Source organism: Tachypleus tridentatus, chromosome 12 (genome assembly GCF_004210375.1).
Source record: "Tachypleus tridentatus isolate NWPU-2018 chromosome 12, ASM421037v1, whole genome shotgun sequence".
NCBI classification, from domain to species: Eukaryota; Metazoa; Arthropoda; class Merostomata; order Xiphosura; family Limulidae; genus Tachypleus; species Tachypleus tridentatus.
This window is the reverse complement of record NC_134836.1, coordinates 124777774-124795987: the sequence shown is the minus strand read 5'-3', so window position 1 is coordinate 124795987 and position 18214 is coordinate 124777774. Positions and strand designations below refer to the sequence as shown.

The window sequence follows — 18214 nt, the reverse complement described above, 5'->3', positions numbered from 1 at the left end:
GCGCAAAGTCACACAATAGAATATTTATTGAGTAACAAACTCGGATTTTAGCATCATAAACCCTCAGACGTAATTAAAGAAAGAGATAAATTTTGTAAAATTTGTTCCTCGTTTTATTAAAAACAGTTTTGTAATAAATGTTTTTGTTGTTTTTAAATATGCTTTGGTTTTATTCTAGCCCAAAGATACACAATTGGTTGGGTATCTGAACCTAGCCCCCTATAAAGGTCGGACACCGAACTTTAACGTTATAAGATCTGTTTTACCATTGAATGACAAGAGGTTTCCGATGTGTAAATTGTAAAGTTAGTTAGGTTTACACACATATACATGGGCCAGGCATGGTCAGATGGTTAGGGCACTCGATTCGCAATATGAGGGTAGCGGGTTCGCCCTTTCAGCCGTGAGGGTGTTATAAAGTAACAGTCAATCCCAATATCGCACGTTCACAATAGAGTAGCCCTGAGATGGTGATGAGTAGCTGTTTTCCCTCTAGTCCATCACTGCTAAATTAGGGACGACCAGCGTTGTCTCTGGTCCATCACTGCTAAATTAGGGACGACCAGCGTTGTCTCTAGTCCATCACTGCTAAATTAGGGACGACCAGCGTTGTCTCTGGTCTATCACTGCTAAATTAGGGACGACCAGCGTTGTCTCTGGTCCATCACTGCTAAATTAGGGACGACCAGCGTTGTCTCTAGTCTATCACTGCTAAATTAGGGACGACCAGCGTTGTCTCTAGTCCATCACTGCTAAATTAGGGACGACCAGCGTTGTCTCTAGTCCATCACTGCTAAATTAGGGACGACCAGCGTTGTCTCTAGTCTATCACTGCTAAATTAGGAACGACCAGCGTTGTCTCTAGTCTATCACTGCTAAATTAGGGACGACCAGCGTTGTCTCTGGTCCATCACTGCTAAATTAGGGACGACCAGCGTTGTCTCTGGTCTATCACTGCTAAATTAGGGACGACCAGCGTTGTCTCTGGTCTATCACTGCTAAATTAGGGACGACCAGCGTTGTCTCTAGTCTATCACTGCTAAATTAGGGACGACCAACGTTGTCTCTAGTCCATCACTGCTAAATTAGGGACGACCAGCGTTGTCTCTGGTCTATCACTGCTAAATTAGGGACGACCAGCGTTGTCTCTGGTCCATCACTGCTAAATTAGGGACGACCAGCGTTGTCTCTAGTCCATCACTGCTAAATTAGGGACGACCAGCGTTGTCTCTAGTCCATCACTGCTAAATTAGGGACGACCAGCGTTGTCTCTGGTCCATCACTGCTAAATTAGGGACGACCAGCGTTGTCTCTAGTCCATCACTGCTAAATTAGGGACGACCAGCGTTGTCTCTGGTCTATCACTGCTAAATTAGGGACGACCAGCGTTGTCTCTGGTCCATCACTGCTAAATTAGGGACGACCAGCGTTGTCTCTAGTCCATCACTGCTAAATTAGGGACGACCAACGTTGTCTCTAGTCCATCACTGCTAAATTAGGGACGACCAGCGTTGTCTCTGGTCCATCACTGCTAAATTAGGGACGACCAGCGTTGTCTCTAGTCCATCACTGCTAAATTAGGGACGACCAGCGTTGTCTCTAGTCCATCACTGCTAAATTAGGGACGACCAGCGTTGTCTCTAGTCCATCACTGCTAAATTAGGGACGACCAGCGTTGTCTCTAGTCTATCACTGCTAAATTAGGGACGACCAGCGTTGTCTCTGGTCTATCACTGCTAAATTAGGGACGACCAGCGTTGTCTCTAGTCTATCACTGCTAAATTAGGGACGACCAGCGTTGTCTCTAGTCTATCACTGCTAAATTAGGGACGACCAGCGTTGTCTCTGGTCTATCACTGCTAAATTAGGGACAACCAGCGTTGTCTCTGGTCCATCACTGCTAAATTAGGGACGACCAGCGTTGTCTCTAGTCTATCACTGCTAAATTAGGGACGACCAGCGTTGTCTCTAGTCCATCACTGCTAAATTAGGGACGACCAGCGTTGTCTCTAGTCCATCACTGCTAAATTAGGGACGACCAGCGTTGTCTCTAGTCCATCACTGCTAAATTAGGGACGACCAGCGTTGTCTCTAGTCTATCACTGCTAAATTAGGGACGACCAGCGTTGTCTCTGGTCCATCACTGCTAAATTAGGGACGACCAGCGTTGTCTCTAGTCTATCACTGCTAAATTAGGGACGACCAGCGTTGTCTCTAGTCCATCACTGCTAAATTAGGGACGACCAGCGTTGTCTCTAGTCCATCACTGCTAAATTAGGGACGACCAGCGTTGTCTCTGGTCCATCACTGCTAAATTAGGGACGACCAGCGTTGTCTCTGGTCTATCACTGCTAAATTAGGGACGACCAGCGTTGTCTCTGGTCCATCACTGCTAAATTAGGGACGACCAGCGTTGTCTCTGGTCCATCACTGCTAAATTAGGGACGACCAGCGTTGTCTCTAGTCTATCACTGCTACATTAGGGACGACCAGCGTTGTCTCTAGTCCATCACTTCTAAATTAGGGACGACCAGCGTTGTCTCTAGTCCATCACTGCTAAATTAGGGACGACCAGCGTTGTCTCTGGTCTATCACTGCTAAATTAGGGACGACCAGCGTTGTCTCTAGTCTATCACTGCTAAATTAGGGACGACCAGCGTTGTCTCTAGTCTATCACTGCTAAATTAGGGACGACCAGCGTTGTCTCTGGTCCATCACTTCTAAATTAGGGACGACCAGCGTTGTCTCTGGTCAATCATTTCTAAATTAGGGACGATCAGCGTTGTCTCTAGTCTATCACTGCTAAATTAGGGACGACCAGCGTTGTCTCTGGTCCATCACTTCTAAATTAGGGACGACCAGCGTTGTCTCTGGTCAATCATTTCTAAATTAGGGACGACCAGCGTTGTCTCTGGTCAATCATTTCTAAATTAGGGACGACCAGCGTTGTCTCTGGTCAATCATTTCTAAATTAGGGACGACCAGCGTTGTCTCTGGTCCATCATTTCTAAATTAGGGACGACCAGCGTTGTCTCTGGTCAATCATTTCTAAATTAGGGACGACCAGCGTTGTCTCTGGTCAATCATTTCTAAATTAGGGACGACCAGCGTTGTCTCTGGTCCATCATTTCTAAATTAGGGACGACCAGCGTTGTCTCTGGTCCATCATTTCTAAATTAGGGACGACCAGCGTTGTCTCTGGTCCATCACTTCTAAATTATTGACGACCAACGTTGTCTCTGGTCCATCATTTCTAAATTAGGGACGACCAGCGTTGTCTCTGGTCCATCATTTCTAAATTAGGGACGACCAGCGTTGTCTCTGGTCCATCACTTCTAAATTATTGACGACCAACGTTGTCTCTGGTCCATCATTTCTAAATTAGGGACGACCAGCGTTGTCTCTGGTCCATCACTGCTAAATTAGGGACGACCAGCGTTGTCTCTAGTCTATCACTGCTAAATTAGGGACGACCAGCGTTGTCTCTAGTCTATCACTGCTAAATTAGGGACGACCAGCGTTGTCTCTGGTCCATCACTTCTAAATTAGGGACGACCAGCGTTGTCTCTGGTCAATCATTTCTAAATTAGGGACGACCAGCGTTGTCTCTGGTCAATCATTTCTAAATTAGGGACGACCAGCGTTGTCTCTAGTCTATCACTGCTAAATTAGGGACGACCAGCGTTGTCTCTGGTCCATCACTTCTAAATTAGGGACGACCAGCGTTGTCTCTGGTCAATCATTTCTAAATTAGGGACGACCAGCGTTGTCTCTGGTCAATCATTTCTAAATTAGGGACGACCAGCGTTGTCTCTAGTCTATCACTGCTAAATTAGGGACGACCAGCGTTGTCTCTGGTCCATCACTTCTAAATTAGGGACGACCAGCGTTGTCTCTGGTCAATCATTTCTAAATTAGGGACGACCAGCGTTGTCTCTGGTCAATCATTTCTAAATTAGGGACGACCAGCGTTGTCTCTGGTCCATCATTTCTAAATTAGGGACGACCAGCGTTGTCTCTGGTCAATCATTTCTAAATTAGGGACGACCAGCGTTGTCTCTGGTCCATCATTTCTAAATTAGGGACGACCAGCGTTGTCTCTGGTCCATCATTTCTAAATTAGGGACGACCAGCGTTGTCTCTGGTCCATCATTTCTAAATTAGGGACGACCAGCGTTGTCTCTGGTCCATCATTTCTAAATTAGGGACGACCGGTGTTGTCTCTAGTCCATCACTTCTAAATTAGGGACGACCAGCGTTGTCTCTGGTCCATCATTTCTAAATTAGGGACGACCAGCGTTGTCTCTGGTCCATCACTTCTAAATTAGGGACGACCGGTGTTGTCTCTAGTCCATCACTTCTAAATTAGGGACGACCGGTGTTGTCTCTAGTCCATCATTTCTAAATTAGGGACGACCGGCGTTGTCTCTGGTCCATCATTTCTAAATTAGGGACGACCAGCGTTGTCTCTGGTCCATCATTTCTAAATTAGGGACGACCAGCGTTGTCTCTGGTCCATCACTTCTAAATTATTGACGACCAACGTTGTCTCTGGTCCATCATTTCTAAATTAGGGACGACCAGCGTTGTCTCTGGTCCATCATTTCTAAATTAGGGACGACCAGCGTTGTCTCTGGTCCATCATTTCTAAATTAGGGACGACCAGCGTTGTCTCTGGTCCATCACTTCTAAATTATTGACGACCAACGTTGTCTCTGGTCCATCATTTCTAAATTAGGGACGACCAGCGTTGTCTCTGGTCCATCACTGCTAAATTAGGGACGACCAGCGTTGTCTCTAGTCTATCACTGCTAAATTAGGGACGACCAGCGTTGTCTCTAGTCTATCACTGCTAAATTAGGGACGACCAGCGTTGTCTCTGGTCCATCACTTCTAAATTAGGGACGACCAGCGTTGTCTCTGGTCAATCATTTCTAAATTAGGGACGACCAGCGTTGTCTCTAGTCTATCACTGCTAAATTAGGGACGACCAGCGTTGTCTCTGGTCCATCACTTCTAAATTAGGGACGACCAGCGTTGTCTCTGGTCAATCATTTCTAAATTAGGGACGACCAGCGTTGTCTCTAGTCTATCACTGCTAAATTAGGGACGACCAGCGTTGTCTCTGGTCCATCACTTCTAAATTAGGGACGACCAGCGTTGTCTCTGGTCAATCATTTCTAAATTAGGGACGACCAGCGTTGTCTCTGGTCCATCATTTCTAAATTAGGGACGACCAGCGTTGTCTCTGGTCAATCATTTCTAAATTAGGGACGACCAGCGTTGTCTCTGGTCCATCATTTCTAAATTAGGGACGACCAGCGTTGTCTCTGGTCCATCATTTCTAAATTAGGGACGACCAGCGTTGTCTCTGGTCCATCATTTCTAAATTAGGGACGACCGGTGTTGTCTCTAGTCCATCACTTCTAAATTAGGGACGACCAGCGTTGTCTCTGGTCCATCATTTCTAAATTAGGGACGACCAGCGTTGTCTCTGGTCCATCACTTCTAAATTATGGACGACCGGTGTTGTCTCTAGTCCATCACTTCTAAATTAGGGACGACCGGTGTTGTCTCTAGTCCATCATTTCTAAATTAGGGACGACCGGCGTTGTCTCTGGTCCATCATTTCTAAATTAGGGACGACCAGCGTTGTCTCTGGTCCATCATTTCTAAATTAGGGACGACCAGCGTTCTCTCTAGTCCATCACTTCTATACTAGGGACGACCAGAGCGAAATTCAAACCAAATAAACACACGCTGCCAATCATTAGTAGGCTGTAAACAGGTTAAACAGTGGTAGGCTAACTGAACCCTAAACACAAATGTAGCTCTATTTTAAAAGGGTTTTATATGTAAAAATAGGGTTATGTGTGTTTATACATGACTGCTAATCGGAACTACTTTGTGAATAGCCAATGAAAATGTACGAGTTAACACTACCTCATGATTAGACAAGTCACGAGGAGGGTGCATTAATTAAAACTGTGAACAATGGACAAAATTTAACATATTTTAAGTGATGCAACAACACCGTAACAAGGGTCATTATCTCGGGTTCAGTAAGAGAGAGGAAGGTTGTGGTTTACACTGAACCTGACTCTCCCTGGTCCTAAACGTGGACCATATCCTGATACAGACAAAGTACAAACGACTGTAGTCATGGAAACCCAGTGTTTACAACTGTCAACAATAAGACACTGAAACAGAGACTGTCCCATGGTTAACACACAACGAATATAATCACACAAACAGAGGAAACCACCGACAACAATCTACTAAACATATAGGCAGCAAAACACGCACACTCAAACTGACCACACGACAAAACAAGCCAGAAAACACAACAGCTAAAACACAACAACACGAAAGAATAAGCCAGGTAACAGAAGCAGCCACAAACATATTCTGTGAATTCCTAACACCAAACAAAAACCCCATAGCCATGATGATAGTGTAATACTAACCATTAAAATAACCACAGAACACTTAACACCGTTTACTAACCATTAAAATAACCACAGAACACTTAACACCGTTACTACCTTAGACAATTCAGTTTCTTGTACGTCTACAAAGAACATATACAAATACACAGTAAATATAAGTCAAGAAAGATACAACATAGCCTGGACATAGCCCTGAAACAGAAGTTACAGTGTAAACTGTTCGACATCCAGATCAGCTTATTTAAAACCAAGTTTAGAATACCTGACAGGAGAAAGGAAAAACCAGACCCTCCCGAGTTGGCAAAAGACCTATATCCCCATGATTGATTGATTCGTGTCATGTTTGTACCGCTAAATTAGTTCTAGAATGTTCCGTTAGGGGAGACAATCTCCTATACTATCAAGTAAAGGCCCATAAAAACAAAACAAAAACCTATTACGTTTATCAAACAGATTATCTCGTACTTAAGGTTGTTGACACGTGAGTGAGCTGTCGTCACTTGAGTCTGTAAACTATGATTGGTCACTATTTCTTCCCATGTTACAACACGAGCATTCACTTCGTAGACGTGTTCGTCTTCTATCTTGCTCTAACTAATTTTGATTACGGGAATGTAAATAGGTATCTTTCCGCCTGAACTCGCCTTTACATATACTTATATAGTGAAAGAATTCGATACATTGTTTCATTTTACTCAAGGATAAAACAATGAAACTAATGTCTTATACAATATACTAGTACTAGGTACTAAGTAATACGATGTCACGATATAGGCTCGTGGAGGATGACGGTTCATTAGTTAATTATCACATCTTAACAATAAGCATCTAATAACACTCGAAATCAGTATGTCACGAGATGCTGACCTATATTTTAAAAAACGTCAGATAACGCAGAAATAAGTAACAACTCATTCGCGTCGAGATAAAGTTCCTGTACCATTTTACACTATTGAAACAGTAATGAAACTTTCAAAGCCATTAAACTCAATTTTACGAACAGGACGACGCGCAGTGAAATGAATAACATGTGCCACACACTTCTGTAAGCAGTGTAGTGAAGGAGGGCAACAGTTTGATTGTAATTATCGAAAACTTTGTTTTAATTTTATCTGTTTACACGGGCAAACAGATCTAGTAAGAGATTTGTTTACCTTTCTTAAATTTATAACTTACTTTGTATAACTTTAGTAGGTGCACATGCAAGTTGTTGGAACGATATGTAAAACATACAAACCTTCTTAGTGGTAAAAAAGTGACTTGATGTTACTGTTAACAACTAGGGCGTCATAATAAATAAACTTGATGTTACTGTTAACAACTAGGGCGTCATAATAAATAAACTTGATGTTACTGTTAACAACTAGGGCGTCATAATAAATAAACTTGATGTTACTGTTAACAACTAGGGCGTCATAATAAATAAACTTACTGTTCTCTAAGTTCAGAGTAAGTCCAGTTTAATCTACAATTTGATCAACATGTGTTATTGTGTTATATTAGTTTAGGAGAATTACACTTCTCATCACTAACCCTAAAGTTAACCTAAGATAGATAAGCTGGACTTAAATCACAGCGAAAAATATCAAACATATTGTTGGTGTGAAGGTCCTTTATAGTTAGTACGAGAGAAACCTATAGACTAAATCAAAGCAAGTATATTTTGAAATTAGGCACACAGATATTTGTTCGTTTTCAAACTTTGAATATTTTTAGACATCTTGAAGTGACCAATAGATAACTTTAAAAATGTCCCCTAAAATTGAATCACCTTTTGTTTATATTCAATGAACGTTTTGTCTCCTTTCAAAAAGCAGTTGTTATAGTAAAACTAGACGAGGAACGAGAAGAGGTCCAACGTATTCATTTCAAAAGGACTTACCTGTACCAAGGACGAGCCAGAAACACCATCCATATTCAAACGTTAGGGTTCCGTCCTCGAAGGGAATGACTAAAGGCTTACGAGGCAGTAAGAGAGCATAGATGGCGTTAGTGACTAACATGGCAGCTCCCGTGAGCTGCAAGCAGAAGGCTCCATATCTTGGAACAGTACAGAGAAGAATGTCCATCAGCAGCCACAATGCAAACGCGGTCCTGTGGGAGGAAGAGATAAGTACAGGACATCGTTACAGAAAACTGCGAAAATCCATGTCGTGACTTTATGCCTAAAACTATTTAACTAACCTTAAATGGTTATAGAAAGAAACGCTTTTGCTGTGTAACACAATACAGGAGGATTCTGTGAGTTGTGAGGGCAGTAGTCAAGTGAATTGGTTTTAGACTAATCTTAGCCAAACTAAAACAAGACGATGTGTTACGTATAATTAGTAACTTTAAATAAACCAATTAGGACTTCATTTATTAGTAAGGGGTACCGAGTTAGGATATTAAATGTAATAACATGGATAATACTGGGACAGTTGAAATACTAAAAACAGGATATTCTACTCATAAGAATTGTGATTAAAGTGGCTTAATTGGCTCAAATTTCATGTTAAAAAAATTCATCTGATAAATAAAAGTGGTCCGGCATGGACAAGTGTGTTAAGGCATTCGACTCGTAATCCGAGGGTCGTGGGTTCGAATCCGGGTCGCTCCAAACATGCTCACCCTTTCAGTCGTGGTGGCGTTATAATGTGACGGTCAATCCCACTATTCGTTGGTAAAAGAGTAGCCCAAGAGTTGGCGGTGGGTGGTGATGACTAGCTGCCTTCCCTCTAGTCTTACACTGCTAAATTAGGGATGGCTAGCGCAGATAGCCCTGGAGTAGCTTTGCGCGAAATTCAAAAACAAAATAAAAGTCCATTTTTAACCCTTATCCTTCTCAGTGTGCTCCTCAACTGAAGTTCATCACTCATCAGTGATGTCTAATGTCTATATTAGACTTTACCTTCTTTAGTTTCAACTGAAGTACATCACTCATCAGTGATGTCTAATGTCTATATTAAACTTTATCTTTTTTAGTTTCAACTGAAGTACACCACTCATCAGTGATGTCTAATGTCTATATTAGACTTTACCTTCTTTAGTTTCAACTGAAGTACACCACTCATCAGTGATGTCTAATGTCTATATTAGACTTTACCTTCTTTAGTTTCAACTGAAGTACACCACTCATCAGTGATGTCTAATGTCTATATTATACTTTACCTTCTTTAGTTTCAACTGAAGTACACCACTCATCAGTGATGTCTAATGTCTATATTAGACTTTACCTTCTTTAGTTTCAACTGAAGTACACCACTCATCAGTGATGTCTAATGTCTATATTAGACTTTATCTTCTTTAGTTTTAATCTTATTTAAGGATGGGAGCCTAAAACAAAAATGAAGATCCCAAAAGTCGGTTCTGGTACTAATCCAGAAATTCAATGACTTTTGAGGATTTTAACAGATCACATGTAAAGATTACTAACCTCATAACCAGCTACCAATGGTGGATATTTCATTCAGTATCACCTACTGTCAAGTTAATGATTTGTCCATATCAGTAATGGATATTTCGTTCAGTACCACCTACTGTCAAGTTACTGAATCTCTGTAGAGTCACGAGAATTGATGTGTATATTTTTAGACAATTTTAATGAGAATGTTTATTTTATATCTAGAATCACAATTAGTTTTAACATTGTTCTGTATTAAAACACAGAAAAGCGGGCGAAAAACAAACAGGTAATAAATACCTAACGTCAGAAAAAAATTATAAATTCTACTGTGTCATGGTTGTACTTCATGGCTTTTATTTTTCTCAGAGCAAATATCAAGGACACTTAGTCTTTCAGTACTGTAGTTAGTTCTCAGATATGACAAAATACCTGGACAGTTAGTCTTTCAGTACTGTAGTTAGTTCTCAGATACGACAAAACACCAGGACAATAAGTCCTCAGTACTGTAGTTAGTTCTCAGATACGACAAAACTCCAGGACACTGAGTTCTCAGTACTGTAGTTAGTTCTCAGATACGACAAAACACCTGGACACTAAGTCCTCAGTACTGCAGTTAGTTCTCAGATACGACAAAACACCAGGACACTAACTCCTCAGTACTGTAGTTAGTTCTCAGATACGACAAAACACCAGGACACTAAGTTCTCAGTACTGTAGTTAGTTCTCAGATACGACAAAACACCAGGACACTAAGTTCTCAGTACTGTAGTTAGTTCTCAGATACGACAAAACACCAGGACACTAAGTCCTCAGTACTGTAGTTAGTCCTCAGATACGACAAAACACCAGGACAATAAGTCCTCAGTACTGTAGTTGGTTCTCAGATACGACAAAACACCAGGACACTAAGTCTTCAGTACTGTAGTTAGTTCTCAGATACGACAAAACACCTGGACACTAAGTCCTCAGTACTGTAGTTAGTTCTCAGATACGACAAAACACCTGGACACTAAGTCCTCAGCTCTTTAGTCAGTTCTTACATACGACAAAATACCTGGACACTTAATCCTCAGCTTTTTAGTCAGTTCTTACATACGACAAAATACCTGGACACTTAGTCCTCAGCTCTTTAGTCAGTTCTTACATTCGACAAAATACCTGGACACTTCGTCCTCAGCTCTTTAGTCAGTTCTTACGTATGACAAAATACCTGGACACTTCGTCCTCAGCTCTTTAGTCAGTTTTTACGTATGACAAAACACCTGGACACTTAGTCATCAGCTCTTTAGTCAGTTCTTAGATACGACAAAACACCTGGACACACAGTCCTCAGCTCTTTAGTCAGTTCTTACATACGACAAAATACCTGAACACACAGTCCTCAGCTCTTTAGTCAGTTATTACGTATGACAAAACACCTGGACACTTAGTCCTCAGCTCTTTAGTCAGTTCTTACATATGACAAAACACCTGGACACTTAGTCCTCAGCTCATTAGTCAGTTTTTACATACGACAAAATACCTGAACACACAGTCCTCAGCTCTTTAGTCAGTTCTTACGTATGACAAAACACCTGGACACTTAGTCCTCAGCTCTTTAGTCAGTTCTTACATGTGACAAAACACCTGGACACACAGTCCTCAGCTCTTTAGTCAGTTCTTACATATGACAAAACACCTGGACACACAGTCCTCATTGCTTTAATGTTGAGGAATAAATAGGAACAGCATGTCTCAGCCATGTCTTCTGTTGTGATTTATTTTCTTAGACATGACAGAAAACCTGAGTCACTGACAGAAGTTCTGTAATTGTTTTTCAGTTACAGAGATACACGTGGGAACTTAGTGCCTTCTTGGTAATTAAGCAGTATCACATTTTTTATTAACTTAGAAGTAACTCAAGGCACTCTGGCTCTGCTGTTAACCACATACCACAACAGGACAGCTGAGTACTTATCTCTCAGATCTGTGACAGTTTCTCAGGTAAGACAGGGCATATCAGTGCTTAGCCCTAATCTATGTGAATAGTTGTCAAACGTAACAGGAACCTAAGCACATTTATTCTCATGTTCTGTGGTCAGTTCTGGCAAAACAAGGAAACCGAGTGCATAGTTCTGTTCTGTGTAAATAGTTAACAGACGTAACAGAAATCAGGGAGCATGTCTCTTAGATCTGTAGTCAGTTCTAGTACAACAGAATTTCCGAGTCGTTGTGTAAATAATTCTCAGGTACAAAATGGGACCTTAGTAATTAACCTCCTCTAAGTTATTTAAGTAAATGTTATTTTCAAAATATTATGGCCAGAAATATGCATTTCTTCAAAGTTATATAATTGTAGTTCAATAATAGTTTCTGGCATAAAAATTTGGAGGTACTTTCAAAAAACACACTTTTATAACTTTTATCAACTGAACAAGGATAAGTATTACCATGGAAACCTTTGGCATCCCCTATGACGTCATTGCTTAGTATTTAAATCCGTCTTGCGGATTATATGCCAGAAGCTTCAGCCTATCTAGAATAGGACGAAAAGCCCATTTGGATAAAAGAAACTAATACACTATATTTTCTTAGTTTCAAACTTTATGTGTTTGACAGTGAGTTGTTAATAGTTAATGATCGGTAAACTCATTCACTGACTTTCGAGAACAGAACCATTCAAAGTAATAAACTCACTGTCTTAATATATATTACGATCTGAAGTTTTTCACATTCTCTTCTTAAAAAAAGAAAAAAAAGTAAAACGCCCTCTATTATAAACCACACTGCTTCACTGAACTACCAGGTTAATAATTCCAGTTTCCTTATCACATTAACGATTCATATTTAAGAGTTCGATAAGCTTTTAATATAGGAAACGCCCCCTTAAAATGTACCCGATGTTGTGGTCACATGACTAAGTAATTTATAATTCACGTGGCTTCGTCAAAATATTTCCCAGTTATTTTTAAGGTACTTGAAACTGTATTTAGTTTTATTTCGTATTTTCTTTTATCCGTAATGAAACAGTGCCACTGTTTGTGTCGTCACGCTTTCCTTAACATAAAAGTGGGATTTAAACCACATCTCTCTATAGCTGTTGTACGTACGTGGAGTGTATTACGCGTTCTGCTCTAAATAACTATCTCAATCACAGTAAAATATTTGACAAATCCATCAGACCGAAGAAAACACAGAATAGTTAGGTTTTGCATTAAGAATAAGCTGTGTCGAATGGCTGTGCTATCATTTCTCTTTACTCCCCCCTACAACAGCAGAGTGAATGAACGTTTCTATGGAAACTTACAACATTATGAACAGCGGATTAAACATTTCAGAAGTTCACTATTACATATCTATTATTGATTAGTTTAATACACAAGTTCACTATTGCATATCTATTATTGACTAGTTTAACATAGAAGTTCACTATTACATATATATTATTGACTAGTTTAATATAGAAGTGCACTATTACATATCTATTATTGATTAGTTTAATATACAAGTTCACTATTACATATCTATTATTGACTAGTTTAATATGGAATTTCACTATTAAATATCTATTATTGACTAGTTTAATACAGAAGTTCACTATTACATATCTATTATTGACTAGTTTAATATAGAATTTCACTATTACATATCTATTATTGACTAGATTAATATACAAGTTCACTATTACATATCTATTATTGACTAGTTTATTATATAAGCTCACTATTACATATCTATTATTGACTGGTTTAATATAGAATTTCACTATTAAATATCTATTATTGACTAGTTTAATATAGAATTTCACTATTACATATCTATTATTGACTAGTTTAATATACAAGTTCACTATTACATATCTATTATTGACTAGTTTAATATACAAGTTCACTATTACATATCTATTATTGACTAGTTTAATATACAAGTTCACTATTACATATCTATTATTGACTAGTTTAATATACAAGCTCACTATTACATATCTATTATTGATTAGTTTAATATACAAGTTCACTATTACATATCTACTATTGACTAGTTTAATATACAAGCTCACTATTACATATCTATTATTGACTAGTTTAATATACAAGCTCACTATTACATATCTATTATTGACTAGTTTAATATACAAGCTCACTATTACATATCTATTATTGACTAGTTTAATATACAAGCTCACTATTACATATCTATTATTGACTAGTTTAATATAGAAGTTCACTATTACATATCTATTATTGACTAGTTTAATATACAAGTTCACTATTACATATCTATTATTGATTAGTTTAATATAGAAGTTCGCTATTACATATCTATTATTAATTAGTTTAATATACAAGTTCACTATTACATATCTATTATTGACTAGTTTAATATACAAGTTCACTATTACATATCTATTATAGATTAGTTTAATATACAAGCTCACTATTACATATCTATTATTGACTAGCTTAATATAGAATTTCACTATTACATATCTATTATTGACTAGTTTAATATACAAGTTCACTACTACATATCTATTATTGACTAGTTTAATATAGAAGTTCACTATTACATATCTATTATTGACTAGTTTAATATAGAAGTGCACTATTACATATCTATTATTGACTAGTTTAATATAGAAGTTCACTATTACATATCTATTATTGACTAGTTTAATATAGAAGTGCACTATTACATATCTATTATTGATTAGTTTAATATACAAGCTCACTATTACATATCTATTATTGACTAGTTTAATATAGAATTTCACTGTTACATATCTATTATTGACTAGTTTAATATACAAGCTCACTATTACATATCTGTTTTTGATTAGTTTAATATACAAGCTCACTATTACATATCTATTATTGATTAGTTTAATATACAAGCTCACTATTACATATATATTATTGACTAGTTTAATATAGAATTTCACTATTACATATCTATTATTGACTAGTTTAATATACAAGTTCACTACTACATATCTATTATTGATTAGTTTAATATAGAATTTCACTATTACATATCTATTATTGACTAGTTTAATATACAAGTTCACTACTACATATCTATTATTGACTAGTTTAATATAGAAGTTCACTATTACATATCTATTATTGACTAGTTTAATATAGAAGTGCACTATTACATATCTATTATTGATTAGTTTAATATACAAGCTCACTATTACATATCTATTATTGACTAGTTTAATATAGAATTTCACTGTTACATATCTATTATTGACTAGTTTAATATACAAGCTCACTATTACATATCTGTTTTTGATTAGTTTAATATACAAGCTCACTATTACATATCTATTATTGACTAGTTTAATATACAACTTCACTACTACATATCTATTACTGACTAGTTTAATATAGAAGTTCACTACTACATATCTATTACTGACTAGTTTAATCTAGTTATTCATACGAACAAGGAATTAAAGTAATTTTCTCAACAAATCCGTTGCTTAACTTTGGTCTGTATATTAATTTACCTCAAAACTTCATGAAAATCTATCAGTTGAGCTCAAGTTCTTTACAAAATTCGAACACTACGTCATAAAGTTAAACCGAGAGAACAGTGTACTCTACAGGAACTATATAACATTAATAAACCGAGAGAACAGTGTACTCTACAGGAACTATATAACATTAATAAACCGAGAGAACAGTGTACTCTACAGAAACTATATAACATTAATAAACCGAGAGAACAGTGTACTCTACAGAAACTATATAACATTAATAAACCGAGAGAACAGTGTACTCTACAGAAACTATATAACACTAATAAACCGAGAGAACAGTGTACTCTACAGGGACTATATAACACTAATAAACCCAGAGAACAGAGTACTCTACAGAAACTATATAACACTAATAAACCCAGAGAACAGTGTACTCTACAGAAACTATATAACACTAATAAACCCAGAGAACAGTGTACTCTACAGAAACTATATAACACTAATAAACCCAGAGAACAGTGTACTCTACAGAAACTATATAACACTAATAAACCGAGAGAACAGTGTACTCTACAGAAACTATATAACACTAATAAACCGAGAGAACAGTGTACTCTACAGAAACTATATAACACTAATAAACCCAGAGAACAGTGTACTCTACAGAAACTATATAACATTAATAAACCGAGAGAACAGTGTACTCTACAGAAACTATATAACATTAATAAACCGAGAGAACAGTGTACTCTACAGAAACTATATAACATTAATAAACCGAGAGAACAGTGTACACTACAGAAACTATATAACACTAATAAACCGAGAGAACAGTGTACCCTACAGAAACTATATAACACTAATAAACCGAGAGAACAGTGTACTCTACAGAAACTATATAACACTAATAAACCCAGAGAACAGTGTACTCTACAGAAACTATATAACACTAATAAACCCAGAGAACAGTGTACTCTACAGAAACTATATAACATTAATAAACCGAGAGAACAGTGTACTCTACAGAAACTATATAACACTAATAAACCCAGAGAACAGTGTACTCTAGAGGAACTATATAACATTAATAAACCGAGAGAGCAGTGTACTCTACAGAAACTATATAACACTAATAAACCGAGAGAACAGTGTACTCTACAGAAACTATATAACACTAATAAACCGAGAGAACAGTGTACTCTACAGGGACTATATAACACTAATAAACCGAGAGAACAGTGTACTCTACAGAAACTATATAACACTAATAAACCGAGAGAACAGTGTACTCTACAGAAACTATATAACACTAATAAACCGAGAGAACAGTGTACTCTACAGAAACTATATAACACTAATAAACCGAGAGAACAGTGTACTCTACAGAAACTATATAACACTAATAAACCGAGAGAACAGTGTACTCTACAGAAACTATATAACATTAATAAACCCAGAGAACAGTGTACTCTACAGGGACTATATAACATTAATAAACCCAAACAACAGTGTACTCTACAGGTACTATATAACATTAATAAACCCAGAGAACAGTGTACTCTACAGGGACTATATAACATTAATAAACCCAGAGAACAGTGTACTCTACAGGGACTATATAACACTAATAAACCGAGAGAACAGTGTACTCTACAGAAACTATATAACACTAATAAACCCAGAGAACAGTGTACTCTACAGAAACTATATAACACTAATAAACCGAGAGAACAGTGTACTCTACAGGAACTATATAACACTAATAAACCGAGAGAACAGTGTACTCTACAGGAACTATATAACATTAATAAACCGAGAGAACAGTGTACTCTACAGAAACTATATAACATTAATAAACCGAGAGAACAGTGTACTCTACAGAAACTATATAACATTAATAAACCGAGAGAACAGTGTACACTACAGGAACTATATAACACTAATAAACCGAGAGAACAGTGTACTCTACAGAAACTATATAACACTAATAAACCGAGAGAACAGTGTACTCTACAGAAACTATATAACATTAATAAACCGAGAGAACAGTGTACACCACAGGAACTATATAACACTAATAAACCGAGAGAACAGTGTACTCTACAGAAACTATATAACACTAATAAACCCAGAGAACAGTGTACTCTACAGAAACTATATAACACTAATAAACCGAGAGAACAGTGTACTCTACAGGAACTATATAACACTAATAAACCGAGAGAACAGTGTACTCTACAGAAACTATATAACACTAATAAACCGAGAGAACAGTGTACTCTACAGAAACTATATAACACTAATAAACCCAGAGAACAGTGTACTCTACAGAAACTATATAACACTAATAAACCGAGAGAACAGTGTACTCTACAGAAACTATATAACACTAATAAACCCAGAGAACAGTGTACTCTACAGAAACTATATAACATTAATAAACCGAGAGAACAGTGTACTCTACAGAAACTATATAACATTAATAAACCGAGAGAACAGTGTACTCTACAGAAACTATATAACATTAATAAACCGAGAGAACAGTGTACACTACAGGAACTATATAACACTAATAAACCGAGAGAACAGTGTACTCTACAGAAACTATATAACACTAATAAACCCAGAGAACAGTGTACTCTACAGAAACTATATAACACTAATAAACCCAGAGAACAGTGTACTCTACAGAAACTATATAACACTAATAAACCCAGAGAACAGTGTACTCTACAGAAACTATATAACACTAATAAACCCAGAGAACAGTGTACTCTACAGAAACTATATAACACTAATAAACCCAGAGAACAGTGTACTCTACAGGAACTATATAACACTAATAAACCGAGAGAACAGTGTACTCTACAGAAACTATATAACACTAATAAACCGAGAGAACAGTGTACTCTA

At 37.5% G+C, this 18214-nt stretch overlaps 1 protein-coding gene across 3 annotated transcripts in view; it reads right to left on the bottom strand.

Moving 5' to 3' along the window:
* Positions 1–18214, bottom strand: part of LOC143234603 (dual oxidase maturation factor 1-like) — an 81433-nt gene that overhangs the window by 12908 nt on the left and 50311 nt on the right. For all 3 annotated transcript variants that reach the window (XM_076472063.1, XM_076472064.1, XM_076472065.1), the window contains one exon: positions 8332–8543. In XM_076472063.1, the coding sequence (XP_076328178.1) occupies positions 8332–8543 (212 nt within the window). The remainder of the gene's footprint in view (positions 1–8331; positions 8544–18214) is intronic.